The 19,807-nt window shown below is 44.2% G+C and overlaps 1 protein-coding gene across 1 annotated transcript in view; it reads left to right on the top strand.

The window, feature by feature from the left end:
* Positions 1-19,429, top strand: part of WDR44 (WD repeat domain 44) — a 45,530-nt gene extending 26,101 nt beyond the window's left edge. The window contains exons 8-20 of the mRNA XM_081896915.1: positions 1,164-1,247; positions 1,523-1,629; positions 5,345-5,496; positions 7,824-7,962; positions 8,060-8,124; positions 9,296-9,409; positions 10,607-10,729; positions 12,697-12,888; positions 13,158-13,259; positions 14,348-14,463; positions 15,021-15,148; positions 17,016-17,147; positions 18,290-19,429. Coding sequence (XP_081753041.1) covers positions 1,164-1,247; positions 1,523-1,629; positions 5,345-5,496; positions 7,824-7,962; positions 8,060-8,124; positions 9,296-9,409; positions 10,607-10,729; positions 12,697-12,888; positions 13,158-13,259; positions 14,348-14,463; positions 15,021-15,148; positions 17,016-17,147; positions 18,290-18,384 — 1,549 coding nt within the window. The 3' untranslated portion in view covers positions 18,385-19,429. The remainder of the gene's footprint in view (positions 1-1,163; positions 1,248-1,522; positions 1,630-5,344; positions 5,497-7,823; positions 7,963-8,059; positions 8,125-9,295; positions 9,410-10,606; positions 10,730-12,696; positions 12,889-13,157; positions 13,260-14,347; positions 14,464-15,020; positions 15,149-17,015; positions 17,148-18,289) is intronic.
* The last annotated feature ends 378 nt before the right edge of the window (positions 19,430-19,807 follow it).

Consider the following 19,807-nt stretch of genomic DNA (forward strand, 5'->3'; position numbering starts at 1 on the left):
TTTCACTTTCTTCTTCTTTTATTTCACTTTTAATTTGTATATACTGCCTATCTATATTACTAGACCCAAGGCGGTTTACAAGCTGAAGAAGCAGCAAAATAGACAGCAAAGGTCACACAGGAAGTAACAATCCGATCCAATACATAAATGTCACAATAGCTTTCAAATAAACAGCTTATATCAAATAAAGCAATATTAAATAATCCATTAGAATGTAATAGTAAACAGTACAATGAAATATCAGCAAATAATAATTGAAGTTAACAAGTAAAGAATTTTTAAACTATAATTGATAAAAATAATGGCAAGTCACAATGCATAAAATACCACATAACATGCATAACCATGTAAAAGGGTCAAAATGAGAAACAAAGACATACAACTTTTTAAATTGTTTTTTTAAAAATATCCCCAAACTCCTATCTTCCCAGTTGCTCATCAAAGTCATGGTCTGGGCTCCTAGGGTTGGAGTGTGGTCCATTGCCTGATGGACAGCAGAAAGTCTCTCCCTCTCCTCACAGCTCTCCCACAGTTCTTTATCATTACAGAAGGTGCCAAATTTGGTGGTCTATAGGTGGGGTGGGGTGGGGAAGCTGGTGCCCTTCAGATATTCAGGGACTCTCAACTCGCATCATCCCCAGCAAGCATCATTGGTAGCAGGAATGATGTAAACGTCTAGCAGTTTCTGGAGAGGCCTAGCAGATGGGCACCAGCGGAAAGCATTTTAAATGGGGAGTCGCAAGGAGGAGGCCCCATTTGTTTTGGTATTCTTCTAGCTTGTGAAGACACCTCTTTACTCACACATTCCTTTGCTGTCGCCACCTGTCTTCCACTTTAATTGATGTGTAATAATAATAATAATAATAATAATAATAATAAGTTATGTATACCCCACCCATCTGGCTGGGTTTCCCCAGCCACTCTTAATGGGGTTGTTTAATGGTGTGTTTCAATTATTGCTCTTTGAATCTTAAGGATCACGTCACTGGTTTTTATACATAAACTGCTTGGAAGCATCATTGGGGATTAACAAACCTTTTATTTTATTCTAAGTAGCTTAGCACATAGGATAAAGCTGCAGCTACTTCATTTTTGGGTTTGATTCCATTGAGAAATGTGGATACTTGGCACGTAAGGTTTAAAGCCATTTTGCTTTTCCACAGTAACGATGGGGCACAGTCAGACGATGAAGACAAAATGCAGCCACAGCAAAGTGACACGGATGGAGGACGCTTGAAGCAGAAGACGTAAGGCCACAACTAACTTCTTATGGGGTTGGGTGGGTTTTAAAATTTTTGTTTTTATTATACAGTCCCATTGCATTTTCCTACTTTATTTTTATTTGTTTTTATGGAGCAGCAGGGTCTAAATATTAAACTAAAAGTAGCAAAAAAGCAAATGGATGTTTGTATTTCAAATCGTGGCCCTATTACAAATCGTGTGTGCCATCTCCTAAATGGATTTGCTATCTGAAATGTTTGCTCATGGCAACTTTATTTTCTCTCTCTCCCTCTGCCCCCAGGACTCAGCTGAAGAAGTTCTTGGGCAAATCAGTCAAGAGGGCAAGGCACCTGGCTGAAGAATATGGAGAGCGGGCCGTCAACAAAGTCAAGAGTGTTCGAGATGAAGGTTGGAGAAAGATGGATCTTTGGGGGTTGGGAAGCATCAAATGGGCAATATACCCAGAAAGAAGGGGGGCATTTCATTCATTACCCTTATTGTGATTGGGGTTTGTGATTCAGATCTTGCCTTTCACTTTCTGACCAAGACTAGGTTCACATCATACATTTAAAGCAGTTTGATATCACTTAAAACAGTCATGGATTCCTCCAAAGAATCCTGGGAGCTGTAGTTCGTTAAGCACAGTGGGACCTTTTAGGAGACCCCCCATTCCTTTCACAGAGCTCTGATTCTCAGAGTAGCCTAACAATCTATTCCTCTTCCCAGGGAACTTGTGAGAATTGTGGCTCTGGGAGAGGGAATAGAGGTCTTACAGCATCCTTAACAAACCATTCTTCCCAGGATTCTCTGGGGGAAGTAATGATTGTTTAAAGTGGTATCATGCTGCTTTAAATGTTTGGTGTGACTGTGGCCCAGGTTGCTGGTTCCCAGCATCAGTCCCTCCCCTCCGCTGCAATATAAAGCAGACACTAAATGCGGGGCAGGTGCTGTTGCTCAGAGATGGAACACCTGCTTCACATGCAGAAGGCTCCAGGTTCAGTTCCCAGTGGCATCTCCAGTTTTGTTTTTGGTTTTTTTAAGGATCAAGTTTCAGCTGATGGGAAGGAGGCCAGCCCATCAGAGGAGACAGCCCTGAGCTAAATGAGTCAGTCACCTGACTCTGCATGGGGCAGCTGTCTGAATATCTGCAATCTCAGTTAGTGGAGCTGGGAAAAGGACTCCTGCCTGAAGCCCCAGAGAGCTGCTGCTGGTCAATGCAGACAGTACTAGGCAAGAAGGACCACTGGCCTGACTTGGCATAAGTCAGCTTTGTTTGTCCATATGTAAATTTCTACGTTCATTTGACATAGTTCTACACTTAAATACATACAACACATGCACAGGGTTCAAGGATCTCCAGGTGGGGCTGGGAGAGACTCCTGTCTTAAGACTTGGGAGAGCTGCTGCCAGGAAGTGTAGACAAGACTAAGCTAGATAAACCAATAATGACCTGATTCCACATAGTGGAGTTTCCTATGTTCCAAACGCACTATCTATCTGTCTCTCTGTCTATATCCACTGCTGTTGCCTCATTTGCTTTATTTTTAAAAAAAATTATTCAAAATTATAACAAAACATATTTTCCAAAAACATATCTTTATCCCCCCCCATTTCTCCCCCATAAAACCCATCCCCCCACCCCCCGACTTCCCTCAGTTCCAGTCTTTGGTTTCTCCAATAATGCTATTTTCTGTATGTTACAGAGTTGTATAGATCCTCCAACTGTTTAGCTTATTATTATCAGTAAAAAAATTGTGAATGTTTATTCAAAACCTGCCAAAGAGTCCAGTTCGCTTTGTTGCGTCTTCAAATACTTTGTGAAAGGTTCCCATTCATCCTTAAAGTCACAGTTATCCTTGTCCCATAGCTTATGAGTCAATTTTGCCAGTTCTGCATAATCCATCAATTTTCCTTGCCATAATTCTTTAGTCGGAGTTTCTTCAGTCTTCTATTCTTGTGCTACCAGAACTCTCACGGCCGTTGTCGCATACATGGAGATGTTTTTCAACAATCCCCAACAAAAATGCCTCGGGTTTTTAAACAAATGTTAAATGGAACATTTTCTTCAATTCATTGTATATCATTTCCCAAAATTTTTTAATTACTTTACAATCCCACCACATATGATAAAATGTTCCCTCCTTTTCCTTACACTTCCAACACCTATTTGAACTAGTTTTGTACATTTTCCCTAACTGCACTGGTGTTGTGTTCCATCTATACATCATCTTCATGTAATTCTCCTTCAATAGGGAACAATCTGTAAATTTTAAGTCAGTTTTTCATCATTTAACCCAATCCTCCATCATAATGTTGTGACCTACATCTTGTGCCCATTTAATCATAACTGATTTTACCTCTTCATCTTTCGTCTCCCATTCTAATCATATGCTATATGCGGCCTTTCACTTTCCCTTCAATCATTTCCGTTTGAAACCTAGATTTAGTATAACTAAATCCTTTCTTACAGTCTTCTTTATATGTTTCATGTAGTTGCCGATAATGCAACCAACTGTGAAAGTGGTCTTTGATTTCATCATAATCTCTTAATTTCAATTTTCCATCATGTTCCTTTAATAAATCAGCATATGTGAGCCATTTTCCTTTCTTTCCAAGTGGTTTGAGCAGTAATGCTTCATGTGGTGAAAGCCACCACGGAGTCTTTTGTTCCAATAAGTCTTTATATCTCTCCCATACTCTCATTAATGATTTCCTGATTATATGGTTGTAAAAGCTTCTATGAATCTTCCCTTTCCCGTACTATAAGTATGCATGCCAACCAAATCTGTTGTCATGTCCTTCTAGTTCTAATGCCTCTTGCTTGTCTAATCTCATCCAGTCCCTGATCCATACCAAACAAGCAGATTCGTAATACAATTTAAGGTCTGGGAGGGCAAACCCGCCTCTATCTTGCCCCCCCCCAATAAATCTTAAAATCTCTTTCTGCCATTTTTTAAAGCATTCATCTTTCAGGATGACTGGTATTGATTGAAAAAGAAATAGCATTTTTGGCAACACATTCATTTTAATTGCTGATATTTTTCCTAACATTGAGAGGTTCATTCTGCTCCATATTTCTAAATTTCTTTTTACCTCAAGCCAAATTTTTTCATAGTTATTTTTAAATAGGTTTATATTTCTTGATGTTAACCAAATCCCTAAATATTTAACCTTTTTATGGACTTCAGTCTCAATGTTTTGTTCTAATTCGGTTCTTTCTTCTTCCTTCATGTTTTTAACTAATAATTTACAGTAGTTTTATTCCTATTTAGCTTAAATCCTGCCACTTTCCCAACATTCTGAATTTTTTCTATTACTTTAGGGAGTGAAGTTTTAGGTTCTTCCACTGTTATCACTATGTCATCTGCATACACTTTTAACTTGAATTCGCTTTCCCCAATTTTTACACCTGTAATCTCTTTATTTGCTCTTATGTTTTTGGCAAGTACTTCCAAGACCAGAATAAACAATAATGGTGATAATGGGCATCCTTGTCTTGTTCCTTTTTGGATCTTACAATCATCCGTTATCACCTGATTTATAATTAGTTTAGCTTTTTGTTCTGAGTAGATTGCTGCTATTGCTTTTAAAAACTTGGGACCACTTCTGATTTGTTCTAACAACTTTATAATGAACTTCCAAGAAACATTATCAAAGGCTTTTTCAGCGTCTATAAACATCATTGCCACTTTCTTTTCATTTTCTTTTCATTTTTAGCCTCCAAATATTCTATTATATTCAAAATATTCCTTATATTCTCCTTCATTTGTCTTCCTGGATCTTGATGTATATATTCATTTAATATTTTTTTTTAACCTGTTAGCTAGGATATTTGCAAATAATTTGTAATCATTATTTAACAAGGAAAGAGGCCTATAGTTTTTAATTTGCAGCAAATCTGCGTCTTGTTTTGGAATTACTGTTATATAGGCCTGTTTCCATGTTTCTGGGATTTCGCCTGTGCTCAGTATTTCATTCATGACATCTTTCAATGGGTTCACTAATTGTTCATTTAATATCTTATAATATTTTGCCGTAAAGCCATCCGGGCCTTTGCTTTGAGCCAGTTGGAGTTTTGCAGAAGGTAATAGGCTTTGATTCCAGGCACTCGTTTTCTTCCTAGTATTCCACACTGATCAAGATGACCCATCCTCAAGCGATGATGAAGGCATGCCGTATACCAGGCCAGTGAAATTCAAGGCGGCGCATGGCTTCAAGGGGCCGTTTGATTTTGAGCAAATTAAAGTTGTCCAGGATCTCAGTGGAGAGCATATGGTAGGTTGCGGTTTTTGCTTCCACTCTCAAACCATTCCGCTCCCACCTGGCGGTATCAATCTGCCATTGGGATCCCACAGAAGCCATTAAATTCCTCATTAGGCTTTCAGGAATCTCTGGAAGAGAAAATGGCAGAGAAACAGTGAATGACTCGTACCAGAAGGAAAGAAACAGGTTGGAATATGCCTAGGCAAAATACCGGGAATATAGTAGCCACCCCTCCCCCCGAAGAACGTGATAAATACCATATTTTTTGCCCCATAGGACACACCGCCCCATAGGACGCACCTAGATTTTTTTGGGGGGGGGGGAATAAAGAAAAAATATATATTCCCCCCCCCCAGGCGCGGGGCTGGTGCGGGGGAAGCCCGAGCTTCCCCAGCCCCCAGAACAGCTGCTGCCTGCAAGCCTTGTGCAGGCTGCCGCCCCAAGCCTTGCATGCCCGGCGGAACCTCCCGCCAGGCGCACGAGGCTTGCAGATAGCTTCCTGAAGCCTGGAGAGCGAGAGGGGTTGGTGCGCACCGACTCCTCTCGCTCTCCAGGCATCAGTGAAAGCCTGCATTCGCCCCATAGGACACACACACATTTCCCCTTCATTTTTGGAGGGGAAAAAGTGCATTCTATAGGGCGAAAAATACGGTAAGCAATAAGTACTACAATCTTGCAGTAGAAGAGTGTTAACTCCTGTATCAAGATAAGACCAACATGGAGCAGAATGAACACCTAGGACAAAATTTACTCTTGAGGAAGTCTAGCAGGCCCTTGCTCTTGTAATGGGCATTTTTGTACTAGTGGATGGCTGGGGAAGGTGGGCCAAAGGGGGGGGGAATACCACCTCAAGAGCACTGTGTTACAGGTACCAAAAACTGCTAACTCAGGCTTCCTCAACCTCAGCCCTTCGTACATTTTTGGCCTGCAACTCCCATGATCTCTAGCTAGCAGGACCAGTGGTCAGGGTTGATGGGAATTGTAGTCTCAAAACAACTGGAGGGCTGAGGTTGAGGAAGCCTGTTGTGCTAACTTAAAACTTCCTTCAATGCAACATTAAGAAATTGCTGGGTTATAATGGGCTGCAGTTAGCTTAGGCAAGGGTTATTTTGACTTTCACATTCATTTTGACAAAGGTAAATTAGATTCCTGTGGTACCCTAAAAAGTGATTTTTAAAATGAATTGAAAGGCAGGGAAGATACCGCAGGACACATGACCCAGGAACTCATTAGGAGAACATGTAGTATGAAGTGGTTTAGGTGCACCAAAGACTTCTTTAAAAATAATCCGAACCATATAACAGCTGCTGTTGCCTGCAGCAATTCCTCTGATGTGGGAAGGTTAAGTCCACTAGTGGAGTGGGGGGCTTGCAGGGCAGGGTAGCACAACAAGGATGGAGAGTGTGGCTCTTTTGAGGTGGGCAGTAGAGTTAGGTCGGCTGTGCCTGACTAAACTAATTGTTATTATATATATATATATTATATTATATTATATTATAAATATATCTGTTGCTAATATTTTTGCAAACCACCTTGGAATTTGAGGAAGGGTGATATATAAATATTTTAGATAAACAAATAAGATTGTCATAGTCAGGGCAGGCTTATTATTAATATTCCACTTTTCGAAATACAGTGGTACCTCAGGTTAAGAACTTAATTCGTTCTGGAGGTCCTTTCTTAACCTGAAACTGTTCTTAACCTGAGGTACCACTTTAGCTAATGGGGCTTCCCTCCGCCACCTCACAATTTCTGTTCTCATCCTGAAGCAAAGTTCTTAACCCAAGGTACTATTTCTGGGTTAGTGGAGTCTGTAACCTGAAACTGTTCTTAACCTGAGGTACCACTATACCATTCAAAGCATCTTATTATAAGTTATATAAAAATAAAAAATTGAACTGTGTTGTGTTTTTTTAAGCAGCCACTAAAATTCATTCACAAGAGACACTCCTCTCACTTATTTTAATCCCTAATGTCCTGTTTGTACACCTGTGGGAGTGGGGTCTGTGTTGTTTGCTAATCTCTGCACCTCTTCATGTGTCAGGCCAGGATTGAGAAAGCCCTGGTAGATATCCTCACTGAGCCATGCAGCTTGTTAGATGATGTTAGCTGGTCACACAGATGCACACTCAGCCCAGCATACTTCATAGGGCTGTTGGGGGGGCGGGGCGGAGAACCCATATGCATCACAGTGGAGCTTTTGGAAGAAAGGCAGGTTAACAATTAAATAATGGGCATTTTAACACTGTTTGTATGTGACCAGTCTCTGGTTTGAAGCATGGACCTGATGGTAGAAGTGCCAGTGTTCCTAGCCTGACAGGTGTTGCTTTTCTCAACAGGGCGCCGTTTGGACAATGAAGTTCTCACACTGTGGCCGTTTGCTTGCGTCAGCGGGTCAGGACAATGTGGTGAGGATCTGGGTGCTGAAGAATGCTTTCGACTACTTCAATAACATGCGGATGAAGTACAACACAGAAGGTACAGCCTGCTCCTTCCTTTGAAGGTAGAAAGCCAAGTAAACAATTGCTTGTTTGAAAGGAAGCTGTAATTCCCCCCCCCCCCCGTTGTGTTTCAGGTCGCGTGTCTCCCTCCCCATCTCAAGAGAGTTTGAATTCTTCAAAGTCAGATAACGATATGGGGGTAAGTTGGACCTTGGTTTTTTTGTTTGTTTTTCTACCATTAAATAATTGATATTTTTATTTAAGGGGAAGAACCAAGAAAAACAACGGGAAAAACATTTTCCTGCCACACACAAATAATGCAAACAGTCATGTTAAACAGCTCATCATCTCAAAAGAGAATACACTTATTCTCTAGAATGCATGATCACTCTTATGTTCAGGGCAAGTTTCTATTTTGGAAGTTCTAAAGTAATAAAGAAGATTGGCAATATGAGCTGTGGTCCATGTTATCTTCTATAAGACAAGTATACTGAAATATGTCCTCGGGGGGTCTGACACAATAATCCAGTAGTTTCCCATGACTTACGGACCCTTCCCCTTCCACCCCATCACCCTGTGGTTTGCTTTTTGGAGGCCTTGACTGTAAGGGGCACAGGTCTCCTGGTTCAAATCTCATTCAGGCACAAATCACCAGAGGTAGAAACCATTCAACATGGGAGGGAGGGGTTGTAGAATACCCAGAGCTAACTTGATAGTAGGTTATTAAGGACATCACATCTTTCTCCTGACATCTGCGTAATTAACGCTGCTTTCTTAGCATGACTTTGGATTTGAATGCTGGAGGTAATTAAGTGCTCCACTTGCTGTCTGAGTTTCCTAACCTAACAATTACCTTCCACAAGCTTATTTAAAGGTGAGGCTGATAGTGCACATTATCTCACTGAAGAGATACAGCAGGCAAGGAGGAAAAGCAGGGATGCAAAAGCTTGCAGCAAGAGTGTAGAGAGAGCTCCACTCTGCATGCAGAGTCACTGGGCTTGCTTTCTTGATAAGTACATATCTACATCTGGGCAACGTGTCTCCAGAGTTGTCAGAGTGTTCCCAAGCATTTTTCATGTTGCGGCAGAGGACAGTGACTAGTCCAAAATCATCACTCCACCTGCCTTTTATTTAAAGCAAGTTCCTAGTCCTCACTGTTTGCAGGGATAGAGGTTTTAAAAACATGCTGGCATTCACTTCCCCAATTCAGGAACAGGAGCTGTAGTGTGCTAATGGAGCTCCAGAACACCTTTCCTTTCAGTGGGAATGTAACTCCTGCTATTGACAGGATCCCTAATTGCGGATTCTCAATGCACCTGGGTCTCTCTGTTCCTCCTGCGTCTCACAGTTCTTGTATATCTGTTTGCTAGGTTTGCAGTGGGGCCGATGAGGACCCTGATGATAAAAACACACCATTTCGCCAGCGGCCATTCTGCAAATACAAAGGTCACACAGCAGATCTCCTGGACTTGTCCTGGTCTAAAGTAAGACATATTGGACTTCTCATAAATAGGAGCAGCAATATATTGCTTGTTTTCAAGTTGTGTTTAGGTTTTTCCGGGGTTTCAAAGAGGAGCCGTTTCCAGGGCTACCTGGAAATGCTGGAACCTGGCACCTTCTTAATTCAAATCACGTGTTCTGCCACTGAGCTGTGGCCCACCCGGGATCATTCCACAATGGGACAGTACAGCGGATAAGGCACCTAACTTTATGGGACAGGAGGGTGCAGCCAGAGAAGCAGACCTTACATCGGCCTTCCCCAACCTGGTGCTCTCCAGATGCTTTGGCCTGCAGCTCCCTTAGCCCCTCAACCAGTGTGGCCAATAATCAAAGCTGATGGGGGTTGTAGTTCAGAATGCCTGGAGGGCTCCAGGTTGGGGGAAGTAGCTTTAAGGAGAAGAAATACCAGCCCATCACTTTATTGTACTGTAAGCCCACAACTTACGCACGTAGCAAAATGGAGGGGTTCTGGGGAAAATGACATTGGCATTGGCTTTTGATGATATGCTATTTTGGCTTCAGTTGCGATCCACAGAACATAAGTTGCAGGCTTATTGTAGTGATAACAATTTCCCATCCACATCGTGAGAAACAGTGAAATCAGTTTTTCATGTCCTTGTTTTTTTCTTAATTTTTCATAGGCATCTGAAGGCAGCCCTGTTTCTGCAAGCTTTTAATGTTTGATTTTTGTTGTGTTCCTTTATATTTCGTTGGAAGATGCCCAGAGTGGTTAGGGCAACCCACTCAAATGGGTGGGGTACAAGAAATAAATCATCATCATCATTATCATCATATAGTTTATCTGCCCAGATAGGGGTACATTGCTGTTCTCTCCACGGGCCAGTAACACACCCACTCCGCAGCTGTCGGCCATGATGAAAGATCAGGAAAGGCAGACAAACTCTTTCCACCATTCCTGATCTCCTGGAGGAACCTCTCTGGTCCTGTAACCAGAGTTTGTTTGCCGCTGCTGCACTTACTAGTTGAAGTGAACTCGCATCATTAGCACGCATGAAGGCTTACTCTTTTCCCCAATCCCTTTTTGCTGAACTGCAAGCAATGAGAGAGATCTCTTCCATGCCGAATAGATGAAACTTAACAGTAGATTGCATCAGGGCTCTGCACTCTCTTTATATTTTATACGCCTCAGAAATAATGCATGCCATTTTGATCCCCCCCAGAATTACTTTCTACTCTCTTCTTCTATGGATAAGACAGTCAGGCTCTGGCACATATCCAGGCGAGAGTGCCTCTGCTGTTTCCAGCACATTGACTTCGTCACTGCTATAGCCTTCCATCCACGGGTAAGGGAGATGGCCTCGTTTCTAACCCAGTTTTGAATTTTAAATATGAATAGAGGATTGAGTTTGTGTGTCAAGCTGGAAGTTGTGGAGAGGAGAGGGGGCCAGGATGATAAGGTGTTTGCAATAGGCTTTATTAAGCACTAAAACTAGCACCATAGACAATAAAACACACTTCAAAAATACATTCCAAATCACACTGTGCCACCAGGATAAACACGGACATCCCTGCACACCCCACCCTCTCTCTCCATGCCACCTGCTCTGCACAATCCTACCCCCTCTCCACAGCCTTACCATAACTGTCTCAAGGATGGGCCCTCCCTCTCCCCACCCACCCCTGTGGAGCCTATCATGCTGTGTCCCTGCAGGTCAGTCCACTAAAACCATGCACTAAAACCAGGCCCATCTCCACCCCACCCCCCAAAGTCCATGGTGGACACTGGTGCTGCTGTTGCCTCCTCTGCCTCCTCTGTGGGCTTGCAGGGCTTGCACAAAACCTCCAGCATCTCCCCCGTCGTCTCCACCACCTCCTCTTTCCTGTAAAGCAGCACCTCCTGATTGCCAGCTCAACCTCTCCCATGTGCAAGTGTCCGAGGAAATGAAAGAAGAAAGAAACAGATCAGAGGCTGGGGGTCATCAGGTATCCCCTCCTGCTCCCCTCTTTTCCCCAGGCTCCATGGAAATCTAAAACCCACTGGAACCATGTGGCGCCCAGTCACCCCACACCAAGGCGGCCTCAGAGCTTCAACCAGGGTTTGTCCCCCCTGCCACCTCTGGTTGGCCACCTTTTGCCTTGAGGTCTGCCAGCATTGTTGCTCCTTCTGTGCTACCTGGACCCGAGCACTGACGCCTCTGCTTCCCATTTCTTCTGCCGCTCCTCTTGACCCATAACTTGCTCTGGTTGCAGCCGCTGTTGCTGCTTCTCTGCATTCCTCCTCCTCTTAGTGACCCCCCCCAACTTACCAGCTGCAGGGTGCTCCTGGAGCATCCCACTCCCCCTTCAGCTCCACTTTCCTCCTCAAGGGCGAACCTACACACCAACTGCAGCACCAGCTGGGGCTTCTGGACCACCCTTGTCCGGACTTCTTGGGTGAGCTGCAGATGTGCAGGAAATACTGCAGTATTTAGGCCCTGCGCTGTGCTGCAGTTTCTGGCAAGAGGCATCCTCCTCGGTCTGCCTCTTGTCACTCCTAGCTCGCCCTTTCTTCATTGGAACGGTGTTCTCCTTCCCTCTCTTACTGCACTTTGAATGGACAACCTGGAAGCTATCCTCTTCTCCATGCTTCCTGCTCTTTGTTTAGCCTGGAGAAGAGAACGCAGAGAGGTGACAAGATAGCCATCTTCAGTTATCTGAAGGGCTGTCTCATGGAAGATGGAGCAAGCTTGTTTTCTGCTGCTCCAGAGGGCAGGACCCAAACCAATGGATTCAAATGCCAAGGAAGGAGATTCCTGCTGGAACATCAGGAGGAACTTTCTGATGGTAAGATGTATTCAACAGTGGAACGGACTACCTCACAAGGCGGTGGGCTCTCCTTCATTGGAGGTTTGTAAGCAGAGGTTGGATGGGCATCTGTCAGAGATCATTTATCTGTCATTCCTGAACTGCAGGGGGTTGGACTGGATGACCCTTGGCGTTCCTTCCAACTCTACAATTCTGTGCTTCTATGAGTAAGGGTACATGAAAGAGTTATCAAGATACACATTGTACTTATCTTAAGATGGTGCCTGTGGGACCTACCAACCTCAGTTTGCATGTTTGAGAATGTGTGATGTACAACAAGCCCATGAATTTGCACTCATGCAGACACCAAAGTTTACCTGAATGTCAGGAATGGTGAGATTCTAATAGAGCAAAGTTGGCCCTGCACCTGTGTGTCCATTTCCAGTGGGGTGAAGACAACATATTAGAAGGCCTCAAAGAAGTTGCCACCAATAACACATTTCTTGTGGCATCTATCCTCTTTTAGGATGACAGATACTTCTTAAGTGGCTCGCTGGATGGAAAGCTGCGACTTTGGAACATTCCTGACAAAAAAGTGGCCCTCTGGAATGAAGTGGATGGGCAGACCAAGCTGATCACAGCAGCCAACTTTTGCCAGAATGGCAAATACGCTGTTATTGGCACCTATGATGGCCGGTGTATCTTCTACGACACAGAGGTAAGCCCTGCTACCACAATTGATGCCACCTGGTTCATTCAAGGGAGACAACCAGTAAGTAGGATTGTTGCTGTGGTTCAAAACATTCAGAAAGAAGCCCCATTTTACGGAACTAATAGTGTCTCAAGTACCCACTGCCAACACTAACTGTTTTCCCTTGAGCTGCTTCCGGGTTCCAATCCAGTTTGGCCACTTCAGGATGCAGAGCAGAGCTCGGTGAACCCGTGTGTATATTCCAGTGAATTTCTTCTTGTTTTATTTCTCTTTAGCACTTAAAGTATCATACACAGATCCATGTGCGGTCAACTAGAGGGCGGAATCGAGTTGGGAGGAAAATCACTGGAATTGAGCCACTGCCAGGAGAAAACAAGGTAGCTCCTCTTACTTTGAAGACACTCGCACTCTTTGGTCATTGTGTCCAATTCCACAAGTCCATTTAATGTTACCTACATTGCATAGTTTCACAAGCCTGGAGTGATGGTGTGGAAGCCGCAGCTAGTCCAGAGTGCAGCCTCCAGAGTTGCACCTGCTGCTTCTGCTTGAACCCGTGTAACACAGCCCTGCACAAACAATACTGACTGCTGATACGTTTCTGGGCCCAATGCATGGTTTTGTTGCAAACTTAGAAAGCCCTGAATGACTGCCAGTTCCCATGCCTTGAGATCTGCTGGGCTGGCCCTCCCTTGTGATCCTACTGCCAAGCAGTGTGTGCAGTGGCGCATGGAAGTGCCTGCTCAGTTGGTGTGCCCATCTGTGTAGATGTATAGCTGGCAACTTTCTTTTCTGAATTTTTGTGGATGAGCTTTCAGAAGGTGCACATATTAAACCAGGTCTATGGCGCACAATGATGCTGTCTGTCCTATGATCTTTGTTTTTGAAAATGTGTTTTTAATGTTTGCATTGATAATGTTGTTACAGTATTACAGTAACAAATGAAATAAAAAATATACAGCATGCATAAACCAACAAATAACAATTAATTTACCATATGTCAACATTTCAGCGAGCATGAACTCAGAATACCCTGAAAAGCAGTGCCAAAACTGATGGTAGTATGTAGCAACCCCCACCCCCCACTCTTTGTGCCTCAACTCAAAAGGCTGGAAGGAGATTCAGAGGCCGGCTAATGCTCAGGGTGTCAACCCACGGAAGAAGCCCTTCTGTTTCTCCAATGAGAAGATTTAGAAACTGTCTCAACTTTGGTTCTGCTCAGCAAGCTAGATCAGTAATGGAGAGCATTTAAGCATGTACAGAGTGCTCTTCCCTCACTGCCAGCAGATCCCACACATTTTCCACTTGGTGGAAAAATGCTTCTGTGGGAACAGAGTTTGACATCTGGATAGGTCTGAGCTCTGGTCATTTCTGAAGCTCAGTGCAGAAATGGCAGGCCAGTCTAGCTTCTACTTCTCAACTCATTCCGCTGATGGATTTTTTTTTTTTTTTTTACTTTTCTTGCCAGATCCTGGTGACATCAAACGACTCCCGAATCCGACTCTATGACCTGAGAGATTTGTCTCTGTCTATGAAATACAAGGGCTACGTCAACAGCAGCAGCCAGATCAAAGCCAGCTTCAGGTAAAGAAAGAAATGGCTCATAGCCAGGACTTCCCAGACTCCCTCCCCCTGCAGCCCTTTCTGGGAAGAAGAACGCAGTGCACACCTTGACTTCATCATGCAGATTTAAGTTGCTCTTTGCCTATTTGTAGAGATAGATACATACATGAACAGACCATGTTGTCTGCTTCTGAAGCGTTTCAGAAATTTTGTTTTTTGTGTGCTTTTCGTGGTCTCTTCTGTAGTGTAGCAGATGGAATCTCAAGCTAGCCCTGGGGAGATCTGGGTTGAAATATCCACTAATCAAAACATGGACCTTGAACCAGTCACCATCTCCCAACTCATCAAACCCAAAGGGTAGCTAAGGTCATTATGGGATATGGGAGGAGAGAACCCTGTGCACCCCCCTGAGCTCTTGGCAGAATAAGAAAGTAATAAACAAATTAACATTGACACACAGCGTACCCTTTGACTTTGTTTTAAGCCATGAATTTCCTGTCTTGTGGGAGGAAGCAATGGGAACAAGAAAAGATGAACTGAAAGTAATTGGGAATTGTTTTTCTTCTCTCATGCTTCAGCCACGACTTCACATACATCGTGAGTGGTTCTGAAGATAAATACGTTTACATCTGGAGCACCTACCATGATTTAAGCAAGTTTACTTCCGTCAGGAGGGACCGCAATGACTTCTGGGAGGGTGTCAAAGGTGAAGCCCCACTGCCACCTCAGTGTTTGAGCTGAAGCTGCTGCCTTTCAGTTGCAAGACCTTTAATTTAAGCCATGCATGTGGCGGGGACTTGTGTATCCCAAGGGAAAAGCTGGCACCCTGTGAGTGACCGAGTGCTTGTGTCCCAAGAACGGCCAGCCTCTTGTTGATGGGTTCTGACCTCAGTGCTAGTCAGATGGCCTCCCAGAATGCTTTGGGCCTCTGTGCAGATCCAGCCTCCTCCCTTTCCCTCTCCAGCAGTGTAACCAGTAAAGCCCACTGGAACAATCCGGTTAAGGATGGAGCTGTTTGGGATAAATGAAAATGGGGCAACATAGTCGCTGAACAGGAAGAGCAGAGCCAAAAGGGGGGGCCCCTCCAGTACATCTGCTAAAACCTCCTGCTTGCTGCCCAGCCGTACAAACGTACTTACGTAAAAAGCGATCTGATCCGCATGTCTCAGAAAGGTGGTAGAGCAGACTGCAACAGGTATGGAGGTCGCCATTTCAGAAGCTCCCCACCCTTCTGCATTTTAAAACAAAACAAAATCCCCCTCCCCCTCCGTTTAGAAATGTAGCGCAGTTCTCTTCCCTGCTGCTCTTCACAAATCTTGTATAAACCTGAGTTGGGGAACTTTGCACCCTCCAGATGCTGCTGGGGTACCACTTGCATCCTCTGACTGGGGCTGATGGGAGCTGGAGTCCAACAGCATTTCGAGGGCGACTGGTGTCCCCCCCTCGCCCTTATAAGAAAACACTGCCTGCCTGGGAGTGTTACAGATCCTGAAGTGGCTAGAAGTCTTCTCCAAATATGAATGGCTGATGACAAAACCACACCACTTATTCTTCCCCTGTGAAGTGAAGCACTTAGCTTGATTAGGGCTCCTTGTGCTATTCAAAGGAGTGGGTTTAAGTCTTGGCACAGTTGTTTTCTATCGAATCCAATTTTGGTTACAGCATATTCTACGTGATCAGGAAGGCTACGTGCATGGTACAGCAGTCCTCTGTAGGACTAGACTATCCTAGGATGGGGTGGTGGTGCTTGTGAAGGCATCCAGGCAGTAGGTGAAAAGGTTAAGGGTGACCAGGAGCTTATGAGGCATGAACCATGTTCCCTTCTGGCATCTTTGAATTGGCTCTTATGTGGTCTCTGGGTTGGGCAGATGGTTAGCTGTCCTGGGTGAATGGAGTAGCGCTTGGCAGACCTGTGAATTGCGACTGAACACATTCCATGTCAGTAACAAAAAAGGTTGCAAGAGTGTGTTCGAGGATCAGAAGCAAACCAGGTTTTTGTGTGGGTATTCATGTAGTGTATTCCCCTTGTTCTGACCAATTCCTTGTGAGTGAATTGGAGCTTTAAATACTTCCTATCAGAGCCATATAGGGATGCAGGTGGCACTGTGGGTTAAAGCCTCAGCGCCTAGGACTTGCCAATCGAAAGGTCGGCGGTTTGAATCCCTGCGGTGGGGTGCGCTCCCGCTGCTCGGTCCCAGCACCTGCCAACCTAGCAGTTCGAAAGCACCTCCGGGTGCAAGTAGATAAATAGGGACCACTTACCAGCGGGAAGGTAAACGGCGTTTCCGTGTGCGGCTCTGGCTCGCCAGAGCAGCGATGTCACGCTGGCCACGTGACCCGGAAGTGTCTCCGGACAGCGCTGGCCCCTGGCCTCTTAAGTGAGATGGGCGCACAACCCCAGAGTCTGTCAAGACTGGCCCGTACGGGCAGGGGTACCTTTACCTTTATCAGAGCCATTCCTAAAAATCACCATTGCATCTGCCAATTACCTACAATACTACAAGGAACTCCTTGTTTTCCCTGCGTTTTTCTCTCCAAAGGGTGGGTCCTGATTGCTTTTCTTCTCTTTGTAGCACATAACGCAGTGGTCACATCTGCCATTTTTGCCCCAAATCCCAGCTTGATGGTATCATTGGATACACCTGAAAAGCAGGAGCCCGAAAACAAAAGTGAAGATTCTGAATCAACTGATCCCATTCCTTCTGGTAGGTGCCCTATCACCTCGGGGTGAGGTTTTGAGAACGAATGCACTCTGTGTCAGGCCCTGGGTCACCCTTAACCTTGAGCAGGGAAATGCTCTTGAAGTAGCACATCCATTAGGTAGGTAATCCCAACTGAAATGTGTTTGATTTCACCTATAAGGTACTTCAGAGAGCTCAGTGTTGTGTGAATACTAGGACTGCTGCTGGGGATTTCAAGCAGCTCCTTTTGAGTCCTGAGAGGGCTGCTCTCAGGCCTGGCCTTTCAACTCTCTCTCTCTCTCCCTGCCTCCCCTGTTCTGTTATCCGGAGTGATTTCTCCTCTCCCACACTGCACAAGTAACTTCTCCATCTGTTAAACAATGGGAAGGTGAATTATTGAGTGAAGGACAAGAAGACCCTTGAAAAGATGTCAGTGGAGGGCTGTAAATGATGCTTCTGTGCTATTGAGCAGATGACACAAGTCATGCTTATTTCTAGGGAATTGCTTTCAACTCTGCTTTCAACCATCAAGGAAGGGACACAGTGCTTGGGCTTTTTCCGCGATTACCTCTTGAGTATGAAGGCCAGGTGCTGGGCTGCCTAATACAGGAGAAGACAGTCTTCCAATCTGTCCATCAGTTTTGGGAAGCTGCCCTTGGGGCTTAGGCAGATGACTGTTGGAGTGGTGACATCTAGACGCTGGATTGCCCACTCTCAGCCTGATGACCTTCGTTGTTCTGTTTCAGACACAGGAGTAGTCCATTGTGTTCTCTTGGAGCCTTAACTGGATTTGGCCTTCCAGGCTGCTTCCAGTTGCCCCCTTTTAATTGGAGTTTAGATTTCTTCTTATTGTGTGTGTGTGTTTTATAGCTTTTATTGTGTGCTTTTATTTTACCAGCTGCCTTGATGCATATGCAGAAATCAGGGTTAAATGAACGAGTAGTGTTTTCCTAGTCTCTGATGAATGTGGCCTATCTTGTGCAGTGCTGTCTACTCTGGCTGGCAGTAGCTCTCCAGGGTCTTTCCCATCACCCATTGCAGATGCCAGGGATGGGATGTTGGACCCCTGTGCATGCAGAGCTGAGCTTCCCTCCCCTAACCTGCTTGCTGTGTGCTACCTCATGCCTGGTGCCATTTCCTAAACCAGCTTCTTCTGCCCTTTTAAGGAGCTTTGAAGACAGATCACACAGAAGTGCTTCTGTCGGCTGACTTTACCGGAGCCATCAAAGTCTTCATCAACAAGAAGAAAAACACATCTTGAAATCATTGGTAACTCGACAGCATCATGATGAATGGTACCTGGGTATGAATCATGTGATCAGAGAAGCAAAGTATAATATAGAGTTCGAGGGTTGGCTTATCTTTTGAACTCTCACTTAAAGCTGCTCCATCAGACCTCCTGGGGAAGCAGCATCCCAACTATTAACTCCCCCCGGCTTTTAGAATAGAAAGAAAGGCCCATAGATGACGTGGTCAAAACAGCAACTCAGCGTTGCATTTCTCTGAAAAATTATTTTGCTAAGCAACTGTTCGCCATGCACAGGATTCTGCATGAAAAGAGCAATGAGATATTCACTTGCCCTTTGGGGGGTGACACATACCAAACTGAGCTTAACTGAATATTTAATTTAATTTATTGGTTCCCAGGGTGGGGTGGGGTGGGGTGGGGATTTTTATTTTTATTATTTGCAAAGATGTCATGCAGTCTCTCTATCCAGATTACTGTTTCCAGCAAAGCTGATCTATTTCTAAATCTGTGTTAACAAAGCTGAATTTGTGGCCGGATCCTGCAATGTTCTGTGAGGTCTTTTCTGCCCTTCCTCCATCCCTAGGCCTGGATGGATTAGCAGCAACCATGTATCAGTGTTTTCTAAAGTGGATTTCTCTTGTCTTCTAATTGTTGTGCACTCTAGATTCCTTTCTTAATATATACCTTTTCCTTTCTCTTTCCATTGCACACTGGAGCACAATATTTCTATGAAAGAGTCTCTCATTCCTTATTCATGGGCACTGGGCTATGCTCACCTTAAACAAAAAAATTAAGCTGCATTAGGAACAATTCTTGTATTTTACAACAGTGTAAAATAAAATTGTTTACATATTTTTTAAAGCATTGTAGTTTAAAAAAATGTTGGTTTTTTGTTTGTTTAGAGCTAACTGAATTTAAAGGTATTTGTAAATATTCATAAGATATACCAATGAAATAACATTTTGGGGCCTTGCAACCCATAAAATGTTGTTGATGGTTCCTGTTTCAGAGGAGAAAGAAAAGATGTATCATTAAAACTGCACATGTTGAAAGAGAAGTTGCTTTTTGTCCTTTTATTGCATCATCATTTTTTGCATGGCTCAGAGATGGTGGATGCATCTGATTTCAACTGGTGAAGTGTCACCAATATGCAGATGACACTTAGCTCTGTGCCTCTGTTGCATCTGAATCTAGAGATTCAGCTGAGGTGTTACACAGGTGTTCCCAGATAGTGATGGACTGGTTATGGGCCCAGAAAGGTAAACTCAGTCCTAAAAGCACAGAGGTGGTTTGTGTTCCAAGTTCTTGAGTCCAGAAGGAGCCTGTCCTAGATGGGGCTGCAGAGTAGGTTTGTACCCTGGGCAGACTTGGGACCCAGCATTGTCACTTCGAGCCTCAGGTGGCTAGGAGAAATGCCTATTTCTAGCCACAGCCA

The sequence above is a fragment of the Podarcis melisellensis genome (genome assembly GCF_964234715.1).
Source record: "Podarcis melisellensis genome assembly, chromosome: Z".
Taxonomy (NCBI): Eukaryota; Metazoa; Chordata; class Lepidosauria; order Squamata; family Lacertidae; genus Podarcis; species Podarcis melisellensis.